We start from the raw sequence: 27,084 nt of genomic DNA on the forward strand, positions 1-27,084 counted from the left end.
GACTCCTCCCCTGGACCACAGTGCGCATGGGCATCCTCTCCATCCTCAGATTGTTTTTTTCCGCCATTGGGTTCGGATGTGCTTATCTTAGCTCAAGTTAGGAAAACTTTATTTCAGGCCAAAAGGCTTTCGGTTTCGTCGGTATTGTTTGCGTTTGGTATCGGTAACTTAGTATTACCTGTTCTTGGACCAATTCACCCTTCTCGGACCGAGTTTCGGTCCACACATCGATCGACGAGGATGGAATCGAGGACTCCCTTGCTTCAAGAGATGTCCTTTATGTCATGCGAAATATCCACACATCGATGTCCATCCGGTGTGTAACAAAGGTTTATCACCGGATCATGATGAGTCCAGGTGTATGGCCTGCGCCCGGTTCCGGTCAAAGAAGACACTTCGGAATCGATGGGCGGCTAGATTGGAGGCCAAACAATCGGCGCCTAACCCGGTTAACATATTCAGCACCGAGGATGAAGAAGTCGAGAGCCTCGAAGACAGACTCGAGCCATGCTTCGGAGCAGGAATCCCAATAAGACGACGATGATGAGGTGATCTTCGAGGACGAAGACGTCGACGAGGTAGGAGACGGCGATGAGGCCCTTGGGGCCGAGGAAGATAGCTCTGGCGAGGAGCTAGGCCAATGCGTCGATGCGGAGGCCGAGGGAAACAGTCTCGATACAGCTCAGGTCGAGGGATCGCCTGCGGGCCTTACCCAAGATCGGTCAGATCGTTCTACAGCCCCGCCTGAAGGCCCGGCTTCGAACATTTCAAAGGAGCCAGAAATATCGAAAGACTGCAGACGCTTCAGTGAAATCAAAACCAAACCCAGCACCGGTCAAATCGAAACCGTCAGTTGCAAGATGAATCATGTTACAAAGAACTCAATACCAATCCAACCAAAGAAATTGAAAATAATATCAATAAACATCTCAATGATTGGTTCAATGAGGGTCTGATAGACGAAGAGGAAAGAAAATATTTAACAGTGTCACATCCTATTGAAGCTACAATCTACTTTTTACCGAAAGTGCACAAACGCTTAATCAGACCACCCGGCAGACCTATCATCTCTGCCAATGGTTCAATCATGGAACCCATCTCCAACTACATTGACTACTTCTTAGCTCCCAATGTAAAAGATCTCACCAGCTACCTCAGAGACACAACTGACCTCCTGCAAAAACTTGAAGGAATACCTTGGAACCAGTAATATAAACTTGTGTCAATGGACGTAGTCTCTCTATACACAAGTATAGAACATGACATAGGCCTAAAAGCATGCAGTTTCTTTTTAGGCAAAATAAATATCCAATACAAACAGAACACCACCATGTTGCTACAAATGATTACTCTGTGCTTGCAAAATAACATTTTCACCTTTAATAAAAAACATTTCCAACAATTGAAGGGTACAGCCATGGGCTTTTCCTTTTCTCCAAATTTTGCAAATCTGGTAATGGGGTGGTTTGAACAGAAAATCGCATGGAACTGTGAAAACGACAAACATGTGCAAAAAATCATCGCATGGTGGCGTTTCATCGACGACTTGTTTATAATATGGGATGGCACCAATGAAGAATTTGCAACATATTTCCAAATCTTGAACAACAATGAAACTCACTTGCAATTCACTTATGAGATAAGTTCAAACAAAATCTCATTTCTTGATATTGAAATATATGTGCAAAACAACACGATACAAAACACCCTTTTTAGAAAACAAACAGCCACAAACTCAGTCCTGCATGCGGACAGTTTCCATCCCATCAATCAAAAATGGAACATTCCTTATGGGGAATTCTTAAGAGTACGCAGGAACTGTTCCGCAGACAACTAATTTGAAAACCACAGCAGAGCAATGAAAGCTAGATTTGAAAAAAGAAAATACCCTGGCAGGATAATTCAAACAAGTCTAAAAAAGGCAAAACAAAGAAATCGCACAGAGATACTTAAAAACAAACAAAAGACAAACCAGGAAGACTTCACAAAAATACGCCTTATAACAACTTATTCTACTGAAACCAGTGATCTGGTTCACATCTTGAAAAAACATTGGGGCATCCTAAAACTAGACACCACCATCGCAGACCTCATAGGGGATCACCCTAACGTCACATACAGGAGAGCACCTAATTTAGGTGATAAACTGACTCGCAGTCACTTCAAATCCAAACCACAGAAACCATGGACCAACAGAGGGTTTTTGGCCGTGCAAGAATTGCAAGGCGTGCAAAATTGGCATTCCGAAAAAAAAAAGAGGTTGCGGGCAGAAAAGGTGAAAAATGGAAAATTCAACAACACATCTCCTGCAAAAGTAAATATGTGGTGTATGTGGTCGAATGTCCATGCAAGTTGAAGTATATAGGCAGTACAATCTGTGAAATCAAAAAAAGAATCCTGGAACACATTAGAGCTACTGTGAACTTAGATCGCTCTAATGCAATCGCCAAGCACATGGAAAGTATGCATGAAAGCAAATGGGAACTGCTTCGGTACTACGCCATTGAACAAGTTCCATATTTGGAACGCGGAGGCAACCGAGAAAAACTTCTCCGTCAAAAGGAGTCCAAGCACATTGTTTCATTCAGAACTCTGACTCCTTATGGCTTAAATCAGGATGAGGAACTTTTTGTACATTTGTGAACTCATTATAAATCATTCTCAAGAAATTATCGGACTATAACTGCAGTTGTAATCTATACATGACACAGTAGTACAAGGCTTCAATAGTTATTTGCTATTACATTAATTTTGTACAAATGGGTCCAATCAGCCAATTTTGGCACATCTAAAATGTACAATGTTTTAACACCCACTAGAGGGATGTGATTCTATAGTCGTGTATAGTACCCTGTGTTCAATTTCGAAATGGAGGGTCAATATAGCCTCAATATACTGTGTGAATGCCATGCTCTTGACATACCCACTAGTGGGTATTTATAATCCAGAACTGCAGGTCTAATTGTATCTCGAGTTTAAAAGTTGAGTTCCCAAATCATCACAATAATCGGACATTGTTAATTGTGAAAGTGCGTTGTTAAGAATTGTATTAATGACAAACTCATCCGTGACTTTCCTCTTTTCTCCATATGTTATTGTACCAATTAGGTATTTTTGTAATTCACCAGCATAATGTGCAATTCAAATGCACTACAATGACCAGAATGCTTTGCAAATTTTGAAACAGGAAGTGATGGCAAAAATATAAATAAAGTCAGGTCAGTTTGTTGGTAACCCGTGATCAAGGTTCGAGTCAGAACAGAAACGCGTTGGGCCAGTGTTTGGCTTGTTTGCTGATGAATTTGGTTCAGAATTAAAACGAACTGCAACTAAAACGACTGGATTCCGAGTGAGTGCATGTTCTCCTGACCTCTGGGCTCAGAGGTCTCTTGTTGCTCATTTGTACCGGTTGCCCTACCGGGGGTACTACGCACCGCCCTGAGCAAAGAGCTATATATATATATATATATATATATATATATATATATTCTCGTAGGGGTGTGTATATAAATAGAAGAGTTCTGGGTCCCAGGACGCTGGTGGGAATGGCACTTTTCGGACTATCGGTGAGGATCCTCAATGCAGACCAAAATGGTGTCACCAAACAGGCAGAGCCAAAAAAAAGCTTTCAAAGAATATGTCTTCCAAGTGCACCCCGTGAACATCCTAACCCAATGGCAGGAAACCACTTGGGATTCCGTGGCCATGCGTAATGCACAACAAGAGGACAAATCACACTGTATCATTTGACTCAAGAGATTTGAAACAAACAACTTGCTAACGTCCAAGCCTAACGCTAGATGGGAGTATGCAAGTTAGTCAGCTGATGTAGAACAATTCATGTGTCATACCCTCAATATTAAACTAAGCTATTCAAATTGTTTAAGAAGAATAGATGGAAAATCTGCTCAGCATGTGTATCTACAGCAACACATACTAGCTTCTTTTTTTCAAGCTGCCTCGACTTATGCAAGATTGATGCCCAGCAGAAAGACGGACGTGGGTCATGGGTCTCTCCACGAACAAGGCTTTTAAGTGAACTTGTTCTTTTACTCTTGTAATGCTGTGTAGTGTTATGTTCAGTCATTAGCCAAGGTTTTAAGTGGAATGACTTTCAACAGTTTCATAACTACTTTGTACTGATTTTCCTTCTCTCCCTCTCACCCCCTTCATCCACGTTCTATTGCCTTATTGGCACAAGAGTTAGGGTCATATGATTGGAGTCCATTTTTGTAAGACATGTTTTCATTATTGTAGTAACAGCAGCAGTTAATATGCTTTCATAATGAATATGCTACTTACCAGTATGCATCTGTTCTTGGCATGTAGGGCTGCTGACATTCATATCTGTGCATAGATCGCCGCCTAGTGTTGGGTCCGGATGTTTGCACGTTGTTGTCCTGGAAGAGTCTTCGAAGTATCCTTGGATAGGTGACTCCTCCCCTGGACTACAGTGCGCATGGGCATCCTCTCCATCCTCAGATTGTTTTTCGCCATTGTGGCAGTGATGGAGTAGATACAGAAAGTGATGACCATGCTTGCAATAATTCTGAGAGCTGCAGCTGCGACAGGCGCCGGGGAGGAGGGAGGGCGATATGAATGTCAGCAGCCCTACATGCCAAGAACAGATGCATACTGGTAAGTAGCATATTCAGTTCGAGGCATGTGGGCTGCTGAATTCATATCTGTGCATAGAATACATAGCAGTGCCCTCTATTGGCGGCGGCTACCCGTGCCAGCTGCAGCGGTCTGAAAAAGTGTTTTGAGAACAGCCTGTCCTACAGCTGCCTGCTGTTTTGACTGCACATCTACGCAATAGTGTTTTGTAAATGTGTGTGTAGTGGACCATGTGGCTGCTCTGCATATATCATGCAGGGGAATGTTTCCTAGGAAGGCCATGGAAGCCCCCAACTTGCGTGTTGAGTGGGCTCGTGGTGGAATAGTTAATGTGCGTTTTGCCTTTTGATAACAGATTTGAATACACTTAACTATCCATCTGGCTATCCCTGCTTTGGAGATGGCGTTACCTTTGTGGTGTGGGGCAAAGGCAACGAACAGTTGTTTTGTCTTCCTGAAGGGTTTAGTCCTGTCGATGTAGTACATGAGGGCCCTCCGTACATCTAGTGTATGTAATGCCCTCTCTGCAACAGTTTGTGGGTTTTGGAAGAAAACGGGCAGTTCAATAGTCTGGTTCATGTGGAACTGCGATATTACCTTGGGCATGAATTTGGGGTTGGTACGTAGTACGACCCTGTTGGCGTGAACCTGAATAAATGGCTCTTGAACGGTTAGTGCCTGGAGTTCACTAACTCTTCTTAGGGAAGTGATCGCTACCAGGAAGGCTACGTTCCAGGTAAGGAATTGAATCTCGCATGAGTGTAGAGGTTCAAAGGGTGGACCCATCAGGCGTGTGAGGACCAAGTTGAGGTTCCACATTGGAGCCGGTGGGTGACTAGGTGGAATGACTCGTTTGAGTCCTTCCAAGAATGCTTTGATGGCAGGCACTCTGAAGAGAGAGAGGTGCTGCCTGGTTTGCAGATAGGCTGATATTGCGGTCAAATGGACCCGTATAGAGGTGTACGCCAGATTGCATCGGTATAGGTGTAAGAGGTAACATATGATGTTGTGGATGGATGCGTCCAGCGGGTTAATGTCATTATTACCGCAATAAATGACGAACCGTTTCCATTTGGCTGCATAGCAAGCTCTTGTAGTGGGTCTCCTGGCCTCCTTGATGATGTCCATACAGTCAGGTGGCAGATTGAGATAGCCAAACTCTAGGACTTCAGGAGCCAGATCGCCAGGTTCAGCTGTTGCGGATCTGGGTGCTGAACCTCTCCATGGTTCTGCGTCAAATGCGCGGGTTTGATCCGCAGCCTTTGATGCGGTACCACGGAAAGTTCGAGGAAGGTGGTGTACCACGGCTGGCGTGCCCACGTGGGAGCAACTAGGACGAGTGTCAGGGAGTGTTGTCGGAGTTTGCGAGCCACCAGCGGTATCAACGGTGCTGGAGGAAAAGCGTACGCAAATTTGCCGGACCAGTTCATCCATATCGCATTGCCCTGCGACTGCGGGTGTGGGAATCTGGCGGCGAAGCTTTGGCATTTTGCGTTTTCGCTTGTCGCGAATAGGTCTATTTCTGGGTGACCCCACTGCTGGAAGTACGGTTGGAGTACCGATGGGTGTAACTCCCACTCGTGCATCTGGTGGCTGTGTCTGCTGAGCAGATCCGCCATCTGGTTGTCCTTGCCGGGGAGGTGTTCCGCCATGAGGAACATGTTCCTCTGAATGGCCCACTTCCACATGCTCTGAGCCAGATGAGACAACTGTGGAGAGTGTGTCCCTCCCTGCTTCTGTATGTAGTACATTGCGGTCATGTTGTCCGTCCGGATCAACACGACCTTGTTGCACAGATGTACTTTGAAAGCCTTCATGGCCAGGAAGATTGCCATCAGTTCCAGAAGGTTGATGTGCATCTTCTTCTGTTGTGTCGTCCATAGTCCCTGCACTGTGTAGTGGAGTACATGAGCTCCCCATCCCTGGAGAGACGCGTCCGCTGTCAGTACTATTTGTGGAACAGGCTCTTGGAACGGTCGGCCCTTGCAAAGGTTTTGTGGATTCCACCAATGCAGAGAGTTGTATGCCCGACCGCTCACCAACACTAGGTCTTTCAACTGTCCTTGAGCCTGATTCCACTGACGTGCTAGGCACTCCTGAAGTGGGCGCATATGTAATCTCGCGTGCGGGACTATGAAGATGCAGGAGGCCATCATGCCTATCAACTGCATAAACACTCGCGCTGGAAGCGAGTGGTTGGGTCTGAACTTGGAGATCAGCGCTTGTATGCCGTTGATCCTCACTAAACTTGGCTGAGCTGTGGCCGCCAGAGTGTCTATAGTCGCACCTAGGTACTGTTGTACGTGTGCGGGCTGGAGATGAGACTTTGGGTAATTTAGTGAGAATCCCAGACTGTGAAGAAGGTGAATGGTACGGGACACGTGGCTTGCACATTGCTGGGCCGATCTCGCTTGAACGAGCCAGTCGTCTAGGTAGGGGTAGACGTGTATGTGCTGTCTCCGTAAATGTGCCGCCACCGTAGCTAGGCACTTTGTGAAAACCCTGGGCGCTGTTGTCACGCCGAAGGGAAGGACTTTGAACTGATAGTGCTGCCCCTGAACAGTGAACCTGAGGTATTTTTTGTGTGAGGGGTGGATGGGTATGTGAAAATACGCATCCTTGAGGTCCAGTGATGCTAGGAAGTCTCCCTGCTGGAGAAGCGGAAGGACTTGCTGTAGAGTGAGCATGTGAAAGTGCTCCGAAAGAATGTACTGGTTCAGGGGTCTCAGGTCTAATATAGGCCTGAGCGACCCGTCCTTTTTTGGAATTAAGAAGTAGAGGGAGTAAACCCCCGTGCCCCGCTCGTGGACGGGTACGACCTCGATAGCGCCTTTTAGAAGCATACTTTCTACCTCTTGCTGTAAGAGCGTCAAGTGCTCTGAAGACATAGGACGGTTTCTTGGTGGTATTGTGGGTGGAGTGGAAGTTAACTCCAGACAGTAACCGTATTTTATAATATCTTTGACCCACCTGTCCGTGGTGATGGAGTTCCACGTGGACAGGAACCGTTGTAGCCTTCCCCCGACAGGTGTTATGTGGTCGGGAGGAAGGGAGAGGGCGTCACTGCTTGTTCTTGGGGGAGGACCTGGTGTTGCCGTAGCCACGTCCTCTGCCCTTGGTACTGGAGCCACGATAGCCACCTCGGGTGTTCTTATCGTAGGTGGTCTGCGTATTACCCTTGTTATATGTTTGTTGTGACCCCTGTCCTCTGCCTGCTCCCTTGTTTCCGGGGCGACGAAAGGAGCCGCTCCGAAAGGACTGAGTTTGTAGGGCGCCCATGGACTTTGCAGTGTCCGTGTCCTTTTTTATCTTCTCGAGGGTGGCGTCAACCTCAGGCCCGAACAAAAAGTCGGGGTTGACAGGCTGATTAAGGATATTGTTTTGTACCTCAGGCTTGAATCCTGAGATACGTAGCCAGGCGTGACGTCGTAGGATGACGCTAGTGTTGATGGCCCTGGCAGCCGTGTCAGCAGCGTCTAGTGCACATTTGATGGCAGCATTTGTGAGTAGCTGTCCCTCTCTGATAAGGATTTCTGCACCTTCTTTGTAGGGGTCAGGGAGGTGTTGAAGGAGTTGCTCCATTGTGTCATAGTGCGCCCTATCGTAGCGGGCGAGGAGCGCTTGAGTGTTAGCTATGCGCCATATGCTTGCAGCTTGTGCGGCAACTCGCTTGCCGGAGGTCTCCAGCACCTTGGACTCCTTGTCCGGGGGAGGAGCGTCACCCGTTGTCTGCGAGTGTGCCCTCTTGCGGGCATTCGCCACAACGATGGAGTCGAGTGGTAATTGTCCTCTGATGTAAGTAGGATCCCCAGGTGCTGATCTGTATTTCTTATCGATCCTGGGGTTTATCACTCGTGCCCTGGTGGGTTCCCTGAAAATGTCAGTGGCTGGCTTAAGGACCCCCTTCAACATTGGCAGAGTCTTTACATGTCTTTCTGAGGATGCAAAGGTGTCCATTAGAAAGTCATCTTCGATGATATCAGAGTGAAGCTGTACATCATGGTTGTTCGCCGCCCGTTCAATCAGAGCGTTGAACGCCGCAGTATCCTCTGTGGGTGACGTTTTTGCCCCATATAGTTGTGGGTCCTGTGCATCAAGAGGTGCACTGGGGTCTGCAGGGTCGCCCCAAGTTTGGTCAGGGTCCTGCTGGTCATCAGGGTCCGTGTCCACATGGTAGGGGACTTGTTCACCCATGTAGTCCTCCAATGCATCCGTGTCGGAGCGTGTGGGGGAGGCCCGGTGTGGATCCTGGTAGGGTGAATGAAAGGGTTCATACAGGAGAGGTTCTGTGTCCACAGGCAGCTTCCTCTTTAGCGGGATCCTGAAAGGTTCCAATGGCGGTTCCGAAGTTATCCTTCGGTCGTGGAGAATCATCCTGCCAGTGTCGGCGTCGATGACGCGTGACGGTGACGGCTCGACAGGCGTAACCGCAGTTTTGGTGGCCTGTGTCCTGAGTTGAAACGCCTTCGGGATTGTGGATGGAGGCAAGCCGAAGGTAATGCTGGTCGGCACCGACGAAACCGCTGGATCGATCGAACCCGACTGGTCCTGGAGGGCAGCCTTGGTTTTGCAGCCTGGCATTGCGCCAGGCCGTACTCGGGGCGCCTTAGAGGTCGTGGCCCCCGCCAGGGTCGTCGAGGCGGCTGCAGATATCTTCTGCGCCCGTGGTGCATCGAGCCGAGGTGCGGAGATCACCGTCGACGTCTTCGACACGTGAGGTTTCGGTGTCGTCGAGGGGGTGCTGCGAGGCGTAGCAGGCGGGACGGCCCTCGGTGTCGGTGGCGTCGACGCCGGTAACCGAGCAGGTTTTTCGGCGCCGATGGCCTTCTTCCGTTTGTCGACTCCCATGTCGCCCGTCTCGAGTTCGGCACCGAAGTCCCCCTTGGTGCGGTCGGTGCCGACACGGTGCGCCGGCGTCGAAGGTGTTGAAGGCCTCGATCCGACTAGCGCCACTTTCAGTTTCGGTTTCGTAGGAACCTGAGCAGCTTTCGGTTTCGGTTTCGTGGAAGGGAAACCAGCTGGCTTAAGCGGTAATGGCTGCCGCTGAACGTCCGAGGCCGGGCCCGAGGGCGGGGCCGAAGGACTGCGTGATAGGTCTCGGGTAAGGCCCGAAGGCGATCCCTCGACCGGAGCCATAGTCTGTGGCACTGGTGAATTCTCGGTTTGAACAGGTAGGCCTTGTTCATCATCGGAGCTACTCTCTTCGGCCCCTAAGGCCTCCTCGTCGTCTCCTACCTCGGTGTCGTCTTCACCTCTGTGGAAGAGTGACTCGTCGGCCTCGTCCGATCCGGGTTCTTGGTCGGAAACGGGACTGGAGGGTAAGACTTCTACTTCTTCGACGTCGTCCGCGTCGTCGAAGATGTCAGCTGGGGCCGGTGCCGCGTGCTGCGCTTCGAGCCTCGCCGCTCGACGATTCCGCAGAGTCTTCTTTGAACGGAACCGGGCACAGGCCATACATGTCGACTCGTCGTGGTCCGGCGAAAGGCATTTGTTGCACACCGGATGGACGTCGATGTGTGGGTACTTCGCATTACATACCGGACACCTTTTGAATGGCGTCCTCGATTCCATCGTCGAAGTAGTTGATGGACAGGTAAATGCGAACAAAGTCGGTGCTGGAAGTTAGTAAACTAACAGAGAGTATCGAAAACCGATCGATAAACAGTACCGACGCGAACTAAAGGCCTCGACAAAATTTTTTTCCTAACTTGAGCTAAGATAGCACATCCGAACCCAATGGCGGAAAAAAACAATCTGAGGATGGAGAGGATGCCCATGCGCACTGTAGTCCAGGGGAGGAGTCACCTATCCAAGGATACTTCGAAGACTCTTCCAGGACAACAACGTGCAAACATCCGGACCCAACACTAGGCGGCGATCTATGCACAGATATGAATTCAGCAGCCCACATGCCTCGAACTGCTTTATGCTGTGAAATTGCTTAATAAAATTAATTAAAAAACATAATGTGCTTCTCTGGTCGCAAGGATGGCCTCAAGCAACATAAGCATCTGGAATACCAGAATGAGAAGTCTGGGGACACCAGAATACAAGTTTTTTCAGGATGCAGACAAGAGTCAAAGGATGGTAAATGTCCGAGACTCTGCTTTACTGAAATTTTAATGTGCTCCTTACAAATCCGACTATTCTCCCAGCTATAGCATTAGAAAAAAAGATTTGGACACCAAGATTTTGAAAGCTTTATATACAAGTATTTGCAATGCAATCGGTCTCGCCTTTGGGACCTTATATGTATTTAGCTTTGCAGCACATTAGCCTGGGTGCTGAAACATCTACTGTTCCTTAACATGGAGGTAAAGTAAGCACCAAACTGCATGACACGCCAGGTATGGGAACACATGGAGAGAAATATTGCCTTTGTGAGAAATGGTATAGTCCAAAGCTCTGTTTTTAATATAAAATCAGGGCCTTCGGTGGTCCTATCACCAAAAATACAAAATTTGGAAAAAATATCGTCTACGGGTGCTCGTGGAAGAAAATGTTTTGAACTGGAATCTAGAGAATGCTAAAGTTATTCTTAAAATTTGACTGACCTCTGCTGGCCGTTTTCTATCAAGTAAGTTAAATAGAGGCAGTTGCCAGAAAATAAAAGGTCCCTTAATAGAAAGCAATTCTGGTATTTTACTGACCTCTGCTGGTCGTTTACTATCAAGACACAAATAAAGGCAGTTGAACAAAAAAACAAAAAGTCCCTAAGCGGAAGCAGACCAGCCCTAGGGCTGATCTCCAGAGCTCACAAAGTACATACACATATAAGTATATACTAAAGTATATACAAGAGGTCTCGAATGCTCGACCTAAAATTGGGAAACTGTTTTACATATGGGATTTTGTAGGTATGGAAGTAAACTAAAAAAGATGCTCACCCTTCCAAATGGCTCAAAGATTCCACGCAGCATGTCCTCCGTAATATTGAAGTGTAACGATCCCACATAAAGTCTCATTGGCCCAGCAGTTCCTTTCTGAAGGTTATTAGCCATTGCTGCTGCTCTATTCTTCTCTGCCTGAGAAGAAAACAATTATACAGATTATGCGTTGGGATTCATACCTCCCAACTTCGGTCAACAACTTCCACATTTCAAACTTCATCACCACCCCCGGAGACACGTTTGCTGGTGTACAGAAATGTCCCCACCCTGCTTACCATCCATTAATCTACCACTGCACCAAGACCGTGCCTTCCAATAACGTGAAAAAACAGTCGACACAGCTTCACAAATTAAGACCAGCACTCTGAGGTTCAAAAGTATCTAGATCAGGTTTGAGAGCATTAAAGGTGTCCAATCTCTGCCAATGGCAGCAAACAATAGCTTTATATACATGTCCATGAGAACGCCTCTGTCTTCCCCAACATTCAGATATGTCGATCTCCATTTCCAGGCAACCCTGCAGTACTGGTTAGAAATCCAACGAATCTGAATGTTTGTAAGAGTCTGATCTTTTTATGCTCTTTTCAGGACCCAAACATGTTGCTGGCTGCAAGTTTAGAGTGTTCCAGCCGACTGTCAGATTTATGGCAAGAGGTTGAGTAAGGATAATGTATTCATGAACTGACTGGGTGTTGGTGAGGCACACCAGACAATTGGCCTGGTGACCTTTGTCGTATCAGGGAAACCAAGAAAGCATTTAAGCTACAGCTTGGAAAAGGTAGATCACATGGATTTGCATTTAGAGCAATCACTCAAAATACACATACAAACTACAATGAAATCAGACCATGGGAAATCAACATGTATTGCCTTTACGCATGCGGTCATTTATATTCTACATCCATCCACGCCTTTCTTGCTAATCTTTGGCTATTCAGACATCTGGTATATAGATTGGGCAGTACTGTATCTGGGAAGCTGCTCCTTGCTGCCTGTCTTCATTGGACAGACCTGCTTAGAGGACATTCGCCTAGTTTAATGCTGCCACTACGCGAATTAAGGTAAAGAGAAGAAGGAAAATGCTATATATCAGTATGCATCTGTTCTTGGCATGTAGAGCTGCAGAGTTGTACACTTTGCATAGATCGCCATCTGTTGGGCTCGGATGTTTGCATGTTTTGGTCTTCGAAGAATTCTTGTAGTCATGAGGTTGGTGGTGACTCCTTCAGTCGACCGTGCACATGGGCATCAGCTCCATCATTAGATTGTTTTTGCCACGTAGGGTTAGATGGAGTAGTGGGAAATAGAAAGATGTCCATGCGTAATGTATCTAAGTAAGATAATACTGGAACAGATAAACGTATCCGGTGAGGCGGGGTGGCGTGTACAACTCTGCAGCTCTACATGCCAAGAACAGATGCATACTGTTAAGTAGCATTTTCCGTTCGAGGCAAATGAGCTGCAGATTGTACACTTTGCATAGACTATACAGCAGTTACCTCTTAGCGGTGGCTACTTGCATCTGTTGCAGTAGTTTGACATAGTGTTCTTAATACAGGCTGGCCCACACTAGGTTGTTGTTTTGCCTGCACATCTACACAATAGTGTTTTGTGAAGGTGTGTGGTATAGCACAAGTTGCTGCTTTGCATATGTAATCTAGAAGAATGTTCCATAAGAATGCCATAGAAGACCCTAGTTTGCGTGTAGAGTGAGCTTTAGGGGGAATAGTTAATGTGTGTTTGGCTCTGATGTAGCATATTTGTATGCATTTTACAATCCACCTTGCAATTCAGGTCTTGGGTATAGGATTACCTTTATGAGGTGGGGAGAGAGCCACAAAAAGTTGTTTGGTCTTTCTAAATGATTTTGCTCTTTCAATGTAGTAAATGATTCCTCTTAACATCTAAGGTGTGTAGATCTTGTTCTGCCACTGATTCTGGTTGCGGAAAGAACACAGTTCAACAGACTGGTTGATATGGAAGGCAGATACTACTTTGGTTAAAATTTGGGGTTAGTCCTAAGAACCACTTTATTATGATGGATCTGTAAAAATGGTTCTTGTATGGTTAATGCCTGGAGTTCACTGACTCTTCTGAGAGATGTGACAGCAATTAGAAAGGCTACTTTCCAAGTGAGAAACTGTAGTTCGCATTTGTGGAGAGGTTCAAAAGGCAGACCCATTAGTCTGGTAAGGACTACATTAAGGTTCCACACCGGACAGAGCAGAGCTCTTGGTGGAATTATTCTTTTAAGTCCTTCCATAAAAGCTTTGGTAGCAGGAACTCGAATCAAAGACAAGGGTTGTCTGTTTTGCAAGTAGGGGGCTATGGTGCCTAGATGTAACCTAATAGATGTATACGCTAGGTTACATTGTTGTAGATGCAAGAGGTAACAGATGTTCTGAATCTAAGTACCTAATGGGTTTGTGAGGTGCGTGCAATAAATGACGAATCGCTTCCATTTTGCTGCATAGCATGTCCTTGTTGTAGGGAGTCTAGCTTCTTTGATGACGATCATACATTCTGGTGGGAGATTGAGCTAGCCGAACTCTAAGATCTCAGATGCCAGATCGCCATTTTGAGTTGATTGGGATCGGAGTGTCTTATCTCACAATGGTTCCGTGTCAGCAGTTTGGGTGAGAGGTGTAGTTTGACGTGGTACTACTGATCGTTCCAATAGAGTTGTGAACCATGGTCGCCTTGCCCATGTTGGAGCAACTAGGATCATTGTCAGGGAATGTTGTTTGAGTTTCCGAACCACTAACGGAATGAGTGGGAGAGGAGGAAAAGTGTAGGCAAATTTGCCTGACCAGTTTATTCATATCTCATTGCTTTTGGACAATGGGTGTGGGTACCTGGATGCGAAGTTTATGCATTTTGGTGTGTGGCAAACAGATCTATTTCTGGGTGTCCCCACATACGAAAGAATGGAAGAAGAACTTGAGGATGACGTTCCCATTAGTGGATCTGCTGTGCTTGATGGCTGAGCAGATCAGCAATCTGATTGCGTATGCCTGGGAGATGTTCTGCAAGGAGGTTTATCTTTTGCGGTATGGCCCATCTCCATATGCTCTGATCTAGGTGTGAGAGCTGCAGGGAGTGTGTTCCTCCTTGCTTTTGTATGTAATACATTGCTGTCATATTGTGAGTGTTGCGGCTGTACTTTTTGGACTAGCGCTCGTATAGCACTTTTCCTGTGCTGGGATATGCTAGGGCTGTGGAAGTGTTTATTGTAGCTACTAGGTATTGTTGTATTCTGGACGGTTGTAGGTGGGATTTGCACAGATTTATGGTGAATCCCAGACTGTGAAGCAGTTGTATTGTGCTGAGCGTGTGTTGAACACAGCTGTTGTGCAACTTTGCTTTTATGGGACAGTCGTCCAGATAGGGGGAAGACATTAATGTGTTGTCTTCTTAAGTGGGCTGCAACCACTGCAAAGCACTTGGTGAAAACTCTGGGTGCTGTGGTGACCCCGAATAGTAGAACTTTGAATTGGTAGTGTTGACCATCTACCACAAACCTGAGATATTATCTATGAGCGGGATGAAAGGGAATGTGGAAGTAGGTGTCCTTTAGATCTAGGGTGGAGAGAAAGTCGCCTTGCTGAAGTAGTGGAAGCACTTGTTGTAAAGTGACCATGTGGAAGTGGTCCGGTTGGATGTAGAAGTTGAGTGCTCTGAGGTCCATTATTGGCCTGAGAGAGCTGTCCTTATTTGGAATGAGAAAATAAAGGGAATAGATCCCTGTACCTTGATGAGGCAAGGGAACTGGCTCTATTGCATGTTTTTGTAATAGTGCAAGAACCTCTTGTTTTGAGAAGCTTCAGGTGTTCTGATGACATTAGACGCTGTTTGGGAGGAATGTTGGGAGTGGTAGAAGTAAGTATAAGTAACAGGCAATACCCATACTGGATAAATTGTCTTGCCCACTGTGAGAAAGTGGCTCTGTATATTCTGTTCCTTAATAGATACAGGGTGTACAGAGTCCACAGTCCCCCAGGGTTTGACAGAGGCTAAAGTTAGATATAACCATACTCTCTAAAGTGGTAGCTTGGTCGAGCAGTAAGGTAGTATCAGAGGACAGTGTAAATCATTTGTTGTACACACTCAGTCAGCAAATGGTCTCACACACTCAATAACTGAACTCTAGGCCAATGGTTTATATATAAAAAATATATGCTTGTTTTATTTTAGAGCCAATACTTGGATTTAAAATATACTTTCTCAGAATGAGATGTCTCATATAGATATTTTTGCAATGTACAAATGACTTTTGTAAACAGTTACAAGTGGTTGCAATAGGCAACTATTTTAAACAATGCATTGAGCTCAATGGAAAATTCAAGTTATTTGCAACAGATTACTTTTTAGATTACTTTTGGAATTCCAGGACTGGATCCTAGATTCAGTCCTGGGTCAGTACTCAGAATCAAGTGATGAAAGTCGACTTAATTACTGTGATGATTTTTAAACAATATTTAGCTATTTTAAAAGTTGACACTTAGAAAATATTTCAAAGAAAACAGTCAATGATTCCCTATGGAAGAAAATTCAAGTTGCAGGTACAGTATGTTCTCGTTACTTTTGTAATCCAGTACTGGGTGCCTAGACTCAGTACTGGGACCTTTATCCAAAACAGGTAAGTAATTACGTTTTCAGATATTATACGATTTTTGAAGAATATTTAAAGATTGCAGAAATCGACACTTGGAAGAAATTTCAAAGAAAACAGTCAATGATATCCTATGGAAGAAAATTGGGTTACGGGTAAGTACAGTTGTAAGTATTTTTCATAGTCCGTGCTGGGCACCAAGATCCAGCACTGGGAGCTCACCTAAGAGCAGGTGAGTAATTTTGTTTTCGTTACTCGGCTGATTTTTGGTGAATATTTTAAGATTTGGAAAGTCCACACTTAGAAGAAATTTCAAGAAAAAGCCAGTCAATGTTACCCTATGAGGAGTTATCGGTTTAAGGGTAAGTACTCGACTGGCAGAGTTGAGGTTCTGGGCATAGACTCAGGGGTCCCCCAGGGTCAGGTAGGTACAGTTGGTTCACCCTCAGCGACTCTAGGGCGGCCGGGTGCAGAGAGAGTTAGGCCCAATGTTATCCTATGAGGGATAGGGGGGCCTTGGTTGGTGGCTGCTGACTGGCAAGCCAAGCGGCTGTGGGAGCTGGGCTCCTGGTCACTTACTCAGGGCAAGTGGGGAAGTAGGTAGGTGTAGAGTTTTCACTGCCAGGGCCACTCGGGCGGCTGGGTGCAGGGTGCTTTTGAGCCTTCGGGCGCTCAATTGATTTCAATGGAAATCTCCGGTTTAGAAAAATACTGCAAGCTCGGGGACGAGGACTCTTCAGGTGCCACCACCACTTCGAGAGTTAAGTTGGGTAGTTGGAAGATAGGTAGGTACCCCGGGATTGGGCACAGGGGGCCACGGGGTGCCGCGTGCAGGGGTGCCTTTTGGTGTCGGGAAATCTTCCCCTCTGTTGATCGCGGTTGGGGGGGCACCTTGTTCTGAGGCTGCAGGCTTCTTCAGGAGTGTCGAGGGAGGTCCTTGGGTGCCGTGACTCGGGGTCACAGTCGCCGTGGGGTCGTCCTCGTGGTCTTTGTTCACTCCGGCACTGGCCAGGCTTGGCTGGTGCAGAGTGTGCTGGGTTCGCGGTTCCGGGCTGCTGCCAGGGATTAGAGGTAGGTTTTGAGTAGAGCCTCTACTCATGGGAGTCCCAGGGGCTTAGAGCCAAAAGGTAGCTAGGTCCTCCGGAGTTAGGGTTATTGGTGGGGGGGGGGGGGGTAATGGTGGTGGCGGCGACGTATTAGTGGCCATGTGCATTTTCTTTAGAGGAATCGGTGCATGTGGTAAATGTTCTGTTTTCCTCTTTGTAGGTAGCGAAGTAACGAATAGTTTCTTACCTGTCGGTGTAGTTTTGCAGCTTGAAGATCTTTCTGGATTCACTATGCTGTGCATTATTCCGCGGTCTGGTGGTTGGGTCCGGAATCGTAGTCTTTGTTTTGTCTTTTTTTTCCGTAGCCCAGGTGGGCGTCGACATCCCACCATTTGGTGTACTTCTCGTGACGTCGGCATACTTCCTGCGCAAGTCCCACCTTAGGGCGCCATCTTCGGGTTCATTTTTCCCTCTTTTCTGTTTTTTTTTAACCCTAGGCGTTCTTTAGTATTTTCCTTTTTCAATGTATCCACTTTCAGTATTGAATATGCTACTTACCAGTATGCATCTGTTCTTGGCATGTAGGGCTGCTGACATTCATATCTGTGCATAGATCGCCGCCTAGTGTTGGGTCCGGATGATTGCACATTGTTGTCATGGAAGAGTCTTCGAAGTATCCTGAGATGGGTGACTCCTCCCCTGGACCACAGTGCGCATGGGCATCCTCTCCATCCCCAGATTGTTTTTCGCCATTGTGGCAGTGATGGAGTAGATACAGGAAGTGATGACCATGCTATACAGTAATTCTGAGAGCTGCAGCTGCTACAGGCGCCGGGGAGGAGGGTGGGCGATATGAATGTCAGCAGCCCTACATGCCAAGAACAGATGCATACTGGTAAGTAGCATATTCAGTTCGAGGCATGTGGGCTGCTGAATTCATATCTGTGCATAGAATACACAGCAGTACCTCCTATTAGCGGCGGCTACCCGTGCCAGCTGCAGCAGTCTGAAAAAGAGTTTTGAGAACAGCCTGTCCTACAGCTGCCTGCTGTTTTGAGTGTACATCTACACAGTAGTGTTTGGTAAATGTATGTATAGTGGACCATGTGGCTGCTCTACATATTTCCTGTAAAGGAATGTTTCCCAGGAAAGCCATGGACGCCCCTAACTTTCGTGTTGAGTGGGCTCGTGGGGGAATCGTTAATGTGCGTTTAGCTTTCTGATAACAAATTTGTATACATTTAACGATCCATCTGGCTATACCTGCTTTGGAAATGGCGTTGCCCTTGTGTTGTGGAGAGAAGGCAACGAAGAGTTGTTTAGTTTTCCTAAAGTTTTTAGTTCTGTCAATGTAGTACATGAGGGCCCTCTTTACATCTAGTGTGTGGAGCATCCTCTCAGCGACATTTTGTGGGTTTTGAAAGAAAACAGGCAGTTCAATGGTTTGGTTCATGTGGAACTGCGATATTACTTTAGGCATGAATTTGGGGTTGGTACGTAGTACGACCCGGTTTGCGTGAACTTGTATAAATGGCTCCTGAATGGTTAGTGCCTGGAGTTCACTAACTCTCCTTAAGGAAGTGATGGCAACCAGGAAAGCCACTTTCCAGGTGAGGAATTGAATCTCACATGAATGGAGAGGTTCAAAGGGTGGACCCATTAGTCTGGTGAGGACCAAGTTGAGGTTCCACACCGGTGCTGGGGGGTGCCTTGGGGGAATCACCCGTTTAAGTCCTTCCAAGAAGGCTTTGATGGCAGGCACTCTGAATAAAGAGAGGTGCTGCCTGTTTTGGAGATAGGCTGCTACTGCGGTTAAATGGACACGTATCGAGGTGTATGCCAGATTGCATCGGTATAGGTGTAATAGATAGCAGATTATGTTCTGAATAGATGCGTCTAGCGGGTTAATGTCATTGTTGTTGCAATAAATGACAAACCTCTTCCATTTGGCTGCATAGCAAGCTCTGGTAGTGGGTCTCCTAGCTTCCTTAATGATCTCCATACAGTCAGGTGGCAGGTTTAGGTAGCCAAACTCTAGGACTTCAGGAGCCAGATTGCCAGGTTCAGCTGTTGCGGATCTGGGTGCTGAATTTCTCCATGGTTCTGCGTCAAAAGCGCGGGTTTGAGCCGCAGCCTTTGATGCGGCACCACGGAAAGTTCCAGAAAGGTGGTGTACCATGGCTGGCGTGCCCATGTTGGAGCAACCAGGATTAGTGTCAGTGAGTGCTGTCGCAGTTTGCGTGCCACCAGCGGTATCAACGGCGCTGGGGGAAAAGCGTATGCAAATCTGCCGGACCAGTTCATCCATATCGCATTGCCCTGCGACTGTGGATGTGGGAACCTGGCGGCAAAGCTTTGGCATTTTGCGTTTTCCCTTGTGGCGAATAGGTCTATCTCTGGATGACCCCACTGCTGGAAGTACGGTTGGAGTACTGATGGGTGTAACTCCCACTCGTGCATCTGGTGGCTGTGTCTGCTGAGCAGATCCGCATTCTGGTTGTCCTTGCCTGGGAGGTGTTCCGCCATGAGGAATATGTTCCTCTGAATGGCCCACTTCCACATGCTCTGAGCCAGATGAGACAACTGTGGAGTGTGTGTTCCTCCCTGCTTCTGTATGTAGTACATGGCAGTCATGTTGTCCGTCCGGATCAACACGACCTTGTTGCACAGGTGTACTTCGAATGCTTTCATTGCCAGGAAGATTGCCATCAGTTCCAGAAGGTTGATGTGCATCTTCTTTTGTTGTGTAGTCCATAGTACCTGCACTGTGTAATTGAGTACATGAGCTCCCCATCCTTGGAGAGACGCGTCCGCTGTCAGTATTATTTGTGGAACAGGCTCTTGGAACGGTCGGCCCTTGCAAAGGTTTTGTGGATTCCACCAATGCAGAGAGTTGTATGCCCGACCGCTCACCAACACTAGGTCTTTTAGTTGCCCGTGAGCCTGATTCCATTGACGTGCTAAGCACTCCTGAAGCGGGCGCATATGTAGTCTCGCGTGTGGGACTTTGAAAATGCAGGAGGCCATCATGCCTATTAACTGCATGAACACTCGCGCCGGAAGGGAGTGTGGAGATTGGAATTTTGAGATCAGCAGTTGTATGCTGTCGATTCTCACTAAAGTTGGCTGAGCTGTGGCAGCCAGAGTGTTGATTGTCGCGCCTAAGTACTGTTGTACGTGCGCAGGTTGGAGACTTGATTTTGGGTAATTTAGTGAGAATCCCAGATCGTGAAGAAGGTGGATGGTGTGGGACATGTGGGTGGCACATTGTTGTGCTGACTTGGCCTGAACTAGCCAGTCGTCCAAATAAGGGAAGACGTGAATATTTTGTCTTCGCAGATGCGCGGCTACTGTCGCCAGGCACTTGGTAAAGACCCTGGGTGCTGTTGTTACTCCGAAGGGGAGAACTTTGAACGGATAGTGATTCCCTTGAATAGTGACTGAGGTATTTCCTGTGTGAAGGGTGTATTGGTATGTGGAAGTATGCATCCTTCAGGTCTAGCGTAGCTAGGAAGTCCCCCTGACTGAGTAGTGGGAGAACCTGTTGGAGGGTGAGCATATGGAAATGCTCCGAAAGTATATATAGGTTTAGGGGTCGCAGGTCTAGGATAGGTCTGAGCGAGCCGTCCTTTTTTGGGATCAAGAAGTACAGAGAGTACACCCCTGTGCCCTGCTGGGCGATGGGCACTACTTCTATGGCCCCTTTTGCGAGCATAGCAAGCACTTCTTGCTGGAGTAAATCTAAGTGTTCGGCTGACATAGGACGGTGCTTGGTGGTATGTTGGGTGGAGTGGAAGTGAGTTCCAGACAGTACCCATGTTGAATGATGTCCCTGACCCACCTGTCCGTGGTGATGTTCTTCCATGCGGACAGGAACAGCTGGAGTCGTCCCCCGACAGGTGTTAAGTGGTCGGGGGGGTAGGGAGAGGGCGTCACTGTTTGTTCTTTGGGGAGGACCTGGTGTTGCCATATCCACGTCCCCTGCCGTTGGTGCTGGATCCACGATATCCCCCCCCCTGTTTTTGTCGTAGGTGGTTTGTGTGCCACCTTTAGAATACTGTTGTTGTGACCCCCTGACCCTTTGACGTTCCCCTATTTCCAGTGCGACGAAAGGAGCCACTACGGAATTGCTGCGTTTGTAGCGCCCCCATAGATTTGGCAGTGTCTGTCTTTTTTTATTTTCTCTAGGGTAGTGTCAACGTCTGTGCCAAATACAAATTCCGTGTTAACCGGTAAGTTCAGGATATTGTTTTGGATCTCGGGTTTGAAGCCTGAGATGTGTAACCAGGCATGGCGTCGCAGCATGACACTTGTGTTTATTGCCCTGGCCGCTGTGTCAGCTGCGTCTAGGGCGCATTTTATGGATGCATTAGTGAGGAGTTGTCCTTCTCTAATGAGGAGTTCCACTGACTCTTTATACTCCTCTGGTAGATGTTGGAGCAGTGACTCCAACGTGTCATAATGTGACCTGTCATAACGTGCCAGGAGTGCCTGTGTATTGGCAATGCGCAGGATATTTGCTGCAATACGTTTGCCCGATGTTTCAAGGACCTTGGACTCGTTGTCTGGGGGAGGAGCATCACCAGTCGTCTGTGAGTGGGCTCGTTTGCGAGCGTTGGAAACCACCATAGAGTCTAATGGCAACTGACCCCGAATGTATTTAGGGTCTCCAGGTGCAGGCTTATATTTCTTTTCAATCCTGGGGTTCAACACCCGGGCTCTTGTGGTGTCCTTGAAAATGTCTTTGGCAGGTTTCAGAACCCCTTTAAGCATGGGCAGAGTCTTGACAGTCCTTTCTGAAGATGCGAAAGTGTCAAGCAGGAAGTCCTCCTCAATGGCGTCAGAATGTAGTTCTACCCCATGATGAGCAGCAGCCCGTTCGATAAGGGCATTAAATGCGGCCGTGTCCTCTGTAGGAGATGTTTTAATGTTGTAGAGTTGCGCATCCTGAGTATGTGGCGCGATACTTTGGTCTGTGGGGTCATCCCATGCCTGACCAGGGTCTTGTGGTTCATTGGGATCTGCGTCCCCGGGGTAGATGGTATCGTCCCCACCATATTCCTGCATCGGGTCCGATTCAGAATGGGTAGGAGAAAAGGACTGCGGATCCAGTTGGAGGGGATGGAAGTGTTCTTGTAGCACTGGTTCCTGCTCCGCCGGTAGCTTGCGTTTAAGAGGAATTTTGTATGGAACTTCTTCCCTGACTGGCGTTATTTTGCGCTTGTGGAGCATTAACCTGCCAGTGTCGGCGTCGATAAATTGCGGCCCCGAAGAATCTTGTTCTGTTAGGCCAGAGGTGGTGGACTGTGTGTGTAGGACACGTGTCCGAATCTGAAATAGGTTCGGTGCCGATGTCGGTGGCAGCCCAAATGTAATGTTGGTGGGCTCCGAGTGCACTCTACAGGGTGAGGTAGTGTCGGGACCCGAGGTAGAGTGGAGGGCTACCCGGTCACGGATGCGTTGTAGAGATGCAGAGACCTGCTGCACAGCAAACTGAGATGGTGGTTTGGTGGGCATCTTGGTGGTAGGCGTCGAGGCCGACCCCGACTTTTTTGTTGGAAGGGGGTCACTGGTCTGAAGGGATGCATCGATAGTCGATGTAGTGGGGGACTTATTCAGCATTGGTGCTTTAGGTGTCGACGTAGCCGAGGCGGCCATCTTGACTGCGGAGGTCACGGGCTTCGGTGTCGGCGCCGAAGGTGTCTGTGCCTTGTGGTGGCGAGGGCACGCTTCTTCTGTGCGTCGACCGCGTCTGCTGCGGTGAGCTCGGCGCTGAAGTATCTGTACGCGTTCGGAGATTACGACTTTTTTCGGCGTCGGTGCCGGGGCAGTGGATTGTTTCGACGCCTTTGATCCGACCACCACCAGTTTCACTTTCGATTTTGAAGGGACTGGAGCGATGGATGTTTTTGGGTTAAACAACCCGGTCGTCTTTGGTAATAGTGGCTCTTGCATAGTGTTCGATGCCGGGCCGGAAGGCGGGGCCGAGGAACCATGTATTAGGTCTTGGGTAAGGCCCGAAGGCGATCCCTCGACCGGAGCCGGACGACGATGTACAGTTTCGGCCTACGTTCCGACGGATTGGCCTAGCTCTTCGGGAGAGCTGTCTTCTTCGGCCCCATAGGCTTCGTCGAAGTCCCCTACCTCGTCGACGGCTTCTTCACGTCGAAAGAGCCCTTAGTCATCGTCGTCCGATTGGGAACCATGCTCTGAAGCGGGGCTAGAGACTATTTCTTCCACGCTCTCGGCGTCCTCGTCCTCGGTGCTGAATATATTGGTGGGTGCGGGTGCTGCCTGCTGCGCCTCGAGCCTCGCTGCCCGTCGGTTCCGGAGAGTTTTCTTGGATCGGAACCGCGCGCAGGCCATGCATTTCGATTCGTCGTGATCCGGCGAGAGACATTTATTACAGACCGGGTGGACGTCGATATGAGGGTACTTGGCGTGGCACAACGGACACCTCTTGAACGGAGTCCTCGATTCCATCGTCGATCGAGCGTCGAAGTGTGGACCAATTTGGTCCGGAAGTTGGAAGAGGGTGTGGAGCACTAGAACTAGTAGTCGACACCGAACGGTAACAGTACCGACGAAAACTATAGGCCTTTTGGCCTAAAACTAAGTATTCCGAAGTTGAGCTAAGATAGTTGCATCCGAACCCAATGGCGGAAAAAACAATCTGGGGATGGAGAGGATGCCCATGCGCACTGTGGTCCAGGGGAGGAGTCACCCATCTCAGGAAACTAAGTATTCCGAAGTTGAGCTAAGATAGTTGCATCCGAACCCAATGGCGGAAAAAACAATCTGGGGATGGAGAGGATGCCCATGCGCACTGTGGTCCAGGGGAGGAGTCACCCATCTCAGGATACTTCGAAGACTCTTCCAGGACAACAATGTGCAATCATCCGGACCCAACACTAGGCGGCGATCTATGCACAGATATGAATTCAGCAGCCCACATGCCTCGAACTCTTTTGTTCTTTTACGCTCTGTCCTTCCACCTTCCTCTCCTGCCTATCTTTCTGGCGGACGTGGGTGGGTTCGCTAGTGAATCCAGAAAGATCTTCAAGCTGCAAAACTACACCGACAGGTAAGAAACTATTCGTTTTGCAGCGTGAATCATTCTGGATTCACTATGCTGTGCATAGACTTTGTAGCGGTTTGTCATCTTTGTGGCGGCTGGGTGGAAGATGAGCGTTGGTTGTTAAATATATGTTGAAGCACCCTTTGCCCTACTTGTGCTTCCTTGTTCATTTGTATAGCCACGCAGTAGTGCTTAGTGAACGTATGCACTGAAGCCCATGTTGCCGCCAGGCATATGTCTTGAATGGGTGTGTTTGCCAGAAAGGCAATCGTTGCTCCCTTCTTTCTTGTGGAGTGGGCCCGTGCCCCCTTCGTTAGCTCTTGCCCTGCCTGTTTGTGGCAGAATTGCATCGTTCGTGCGATCCATCGCGCGATGGTGCTTGTTGCTACTGGTCTACCGAGGAAGCTGGTTGCGAACGACAAAAAACTGCTTGGTTTTCCTGTGCTCCTTTGTTCTCTCAATGTAGTGCATCACCGCTCTTCTAGCGTCTAGTGTGTGTAGTGCCCTCTCTGCGCTTGGGACTGGGTTTTGAAAGAAACTAGTTATTTGTATAGTTTGGTTCATATGGAATGCTGACACGACCTTAGGCATGAAGTGTGGGTCAGTCCTCATTACGACTCGGTCCTTGTGTATTTGGATGTAGGGCTCTTGTAGCGTTAACGCTTGCAGTTCGCTCACTTTGCGCAGCGAGGTTATTGCTACCAGAAAGGCGGTTTTCATTGTCAGCATTTGTAGTGAGGCCTTGTGGATGGGCTCAAAGGGCGCCTTCATAAGTTCTGTCAGGACTATGTTGAGGTTCCATGCCTGCGGCGGAATCCTCTTTGGTGGCGCTATCCTTTTTGCCCCTACCAGGAATCTCTTTACTACTCGTGACGTAAAGAAACTTTCTCCCGTCTCACCTCGTGTGTAGGCCACATTCGCCGCTAGGTGGACTCTTAGCGAAGACGAACATAGTTTGGCTTTTAGTAGATGCGTGAGGTATCCAAGCACCGTTGATTCCCTTGTCAACTTATTTTGCAGTTTATTTTTTCTGCACCACAGTGTGAACCTCTTCCATTTTTCCCCATAGCATTTCCGTGTGGTCGGTCTCCTTGCCTCCCGGAGCACTCGCATTGTGCTTTGAGGTAGCTTAAGGTGTGCGAACTATGTCTTCAGGAGCCATGCCGCTAGGCAGAGGCTCTCTGGCTCTGGGTGTAGAACTTCTCCGTTCTGCATGGAGAGCAAGTCTTTTCTTTTGGTTAACTTGTGTGGTGGCCCCTGTGCCATTTCCACTATTTGCGAGCACCATGTCTGTCTTGCCCACAGTGGTGCCACTAGGATCAGCGTCATGTTGCTGGTCCTGCACTGGTTGAGTACCCGGTGTATCAGTGGTATCGGTGGAAAAGCGTAGGCAAATGTTCTTGACCAACTTATCCATAGGGCATTCCCCTGGGATAGCTTTCCTGGTTGTCTGGATGCGAAGTTTTGGCATTTTGCATTCAGGTGTGTTGCAAACAGGTCTATTGTCGGTGTGACCCACCTCTTGAATAGTTTTTGCGTTTCCTGCCCATTGAGTTCCCACTCGTGGGATGCTGAAGTCTGCCTGCTGAGCCAGTCTGCTTCTACATTTTACTTCCCCGGTAGGTGTATGGCCAGCAGGTCTATTTTGAGCGTGATGGCCCATCTCCAAATTTCCCGTGCCAGGTTGGACAGGGGGAACGATTGTGTCCCTCCCTGCTTGTTTATGTAGAACATAGTTGTAGTATCGTCCGTTTGTATCAACACCCTTTGGTTGTACAGTTTTTTCCGGAAGGCCTTCAGTGTTAGCAGTACGGTCTTTAATTCCAGATAGTTGATGTGTCTGACCGAATCTGCTGGAGTCCACAGACCCCTCACTCTGTGCTTGTTCATATGTGCTCCCCATCCTATCTGGGATGCGTCTGTGCTGATGGTCACTGTTGGGCTTGGTGGTGTGAAGGGCTTCCCTATTGTTATTTTCTCCCTGTTCCACCATGCTATCTCTTCTTGCACTGAGTGCGTTACAACCACTAGATCCTCCCAACTTCCGTTTGCTTGTGACCATTGCTGTTGCAGCCATTCCTGGAATGGTCTCATGTGTAGGCGTACATTGGGAACTAGGTGAATGCATGACGCCATCATCCCCATGATCTTGCTCGCTGTTCTCAATGTCAGAGCTCGCCCCTTCTGGTAGAGGCGCGTCTCCTTCAGCAGGGCTAGTGTCCTTTTCTCGCTGGGCATCACCGTTCTCTTTACGGTGTTGATCTGCGCCCCCAGGAAGATCTTCACTTGTTCTGGTTCCATTGACGATTTCCCCCATTGTATTGAGAACCCCAGCTTTGTTAGTGTTCTTGTGACACGCTGTGCGTGTTACTCGCATTTTTCGCGTGAACTTGCCTTTATTAGCCAGTCGTCGAGGTAAGAATACACGTGAATCCCCTCCCTCCGCAGGTACGCTGCTACTTGGTGCGGACTTTAGACCGAATGCCAAGGTTGTGAATTGGTAGTGATCCTTGTTGATGGTGAACCTTAACAGATTCTTGTGCTGCCTGTTCATTGGGATGTGCAGGTAGGCATCTTTGAGATCCACGGTGGACAAGAAGTCTCCGTCTCTCATTTGTGGGAGTAATTCTTGTAGGGATGTCATTTTGAATTTTTGCGTCCTTGCGTACTTGTTTAGGAATCGTAGATCCCGGATGGGTCTTAGTGTCTCGTCCACCTTTGGTACCAGGAAGTAGTTTGAGTACACTCCCTTGTTCCTTTCTTTGAATGGTACTGGTTCTATGGCCTCCTTTTGGAGTAGCTGTAGTGCTTCCTCTACGAGTTGTGCTAGCTCTTGTCCTG

The 27,084-nt window shown here is 48.0% G+C and overlaps 1 protein-coding gene across 8 annotated transcripts in view; it reads right to left on the reverse strand.

Moving 5' to 3' along the window:
- RBM39 (RNA binding motif protein 39) overlaps positions 1–27,084 on the reverse strand; it is a 564,082-nt gene that overhangs the window by 328,902 nt on the left and 208,096 nt on the right. For all 8 annotated transcript variants that reach the window (XM_085619028.1, XM_085619029.1, XM_085619035.1 and 5 more), the window contains one exon: positions 11,505–11,642. In XM_085619028.1, the coding sequence (XP_085475154.1) occupies positions 11,505–11,642 (138 nt within the window). The remainder of the gene's footprint in view (positions 1–11,504; positions 11,643–27,084) is intronic.

This window comes from Triturus cristatus, chromosome 7, assembly GCF_964204655.1.
Source record: "Triturus cristatus chromosome 7, aTriCri1.1, whole genome shotgun sequence".
Taxonomy (NCBI): domain Eukaryota; kingdom Metazoa; phylum Chordata; class Amphibia; order Caudata; family Salamandridae; genus Triturus; species Triturus cristatus.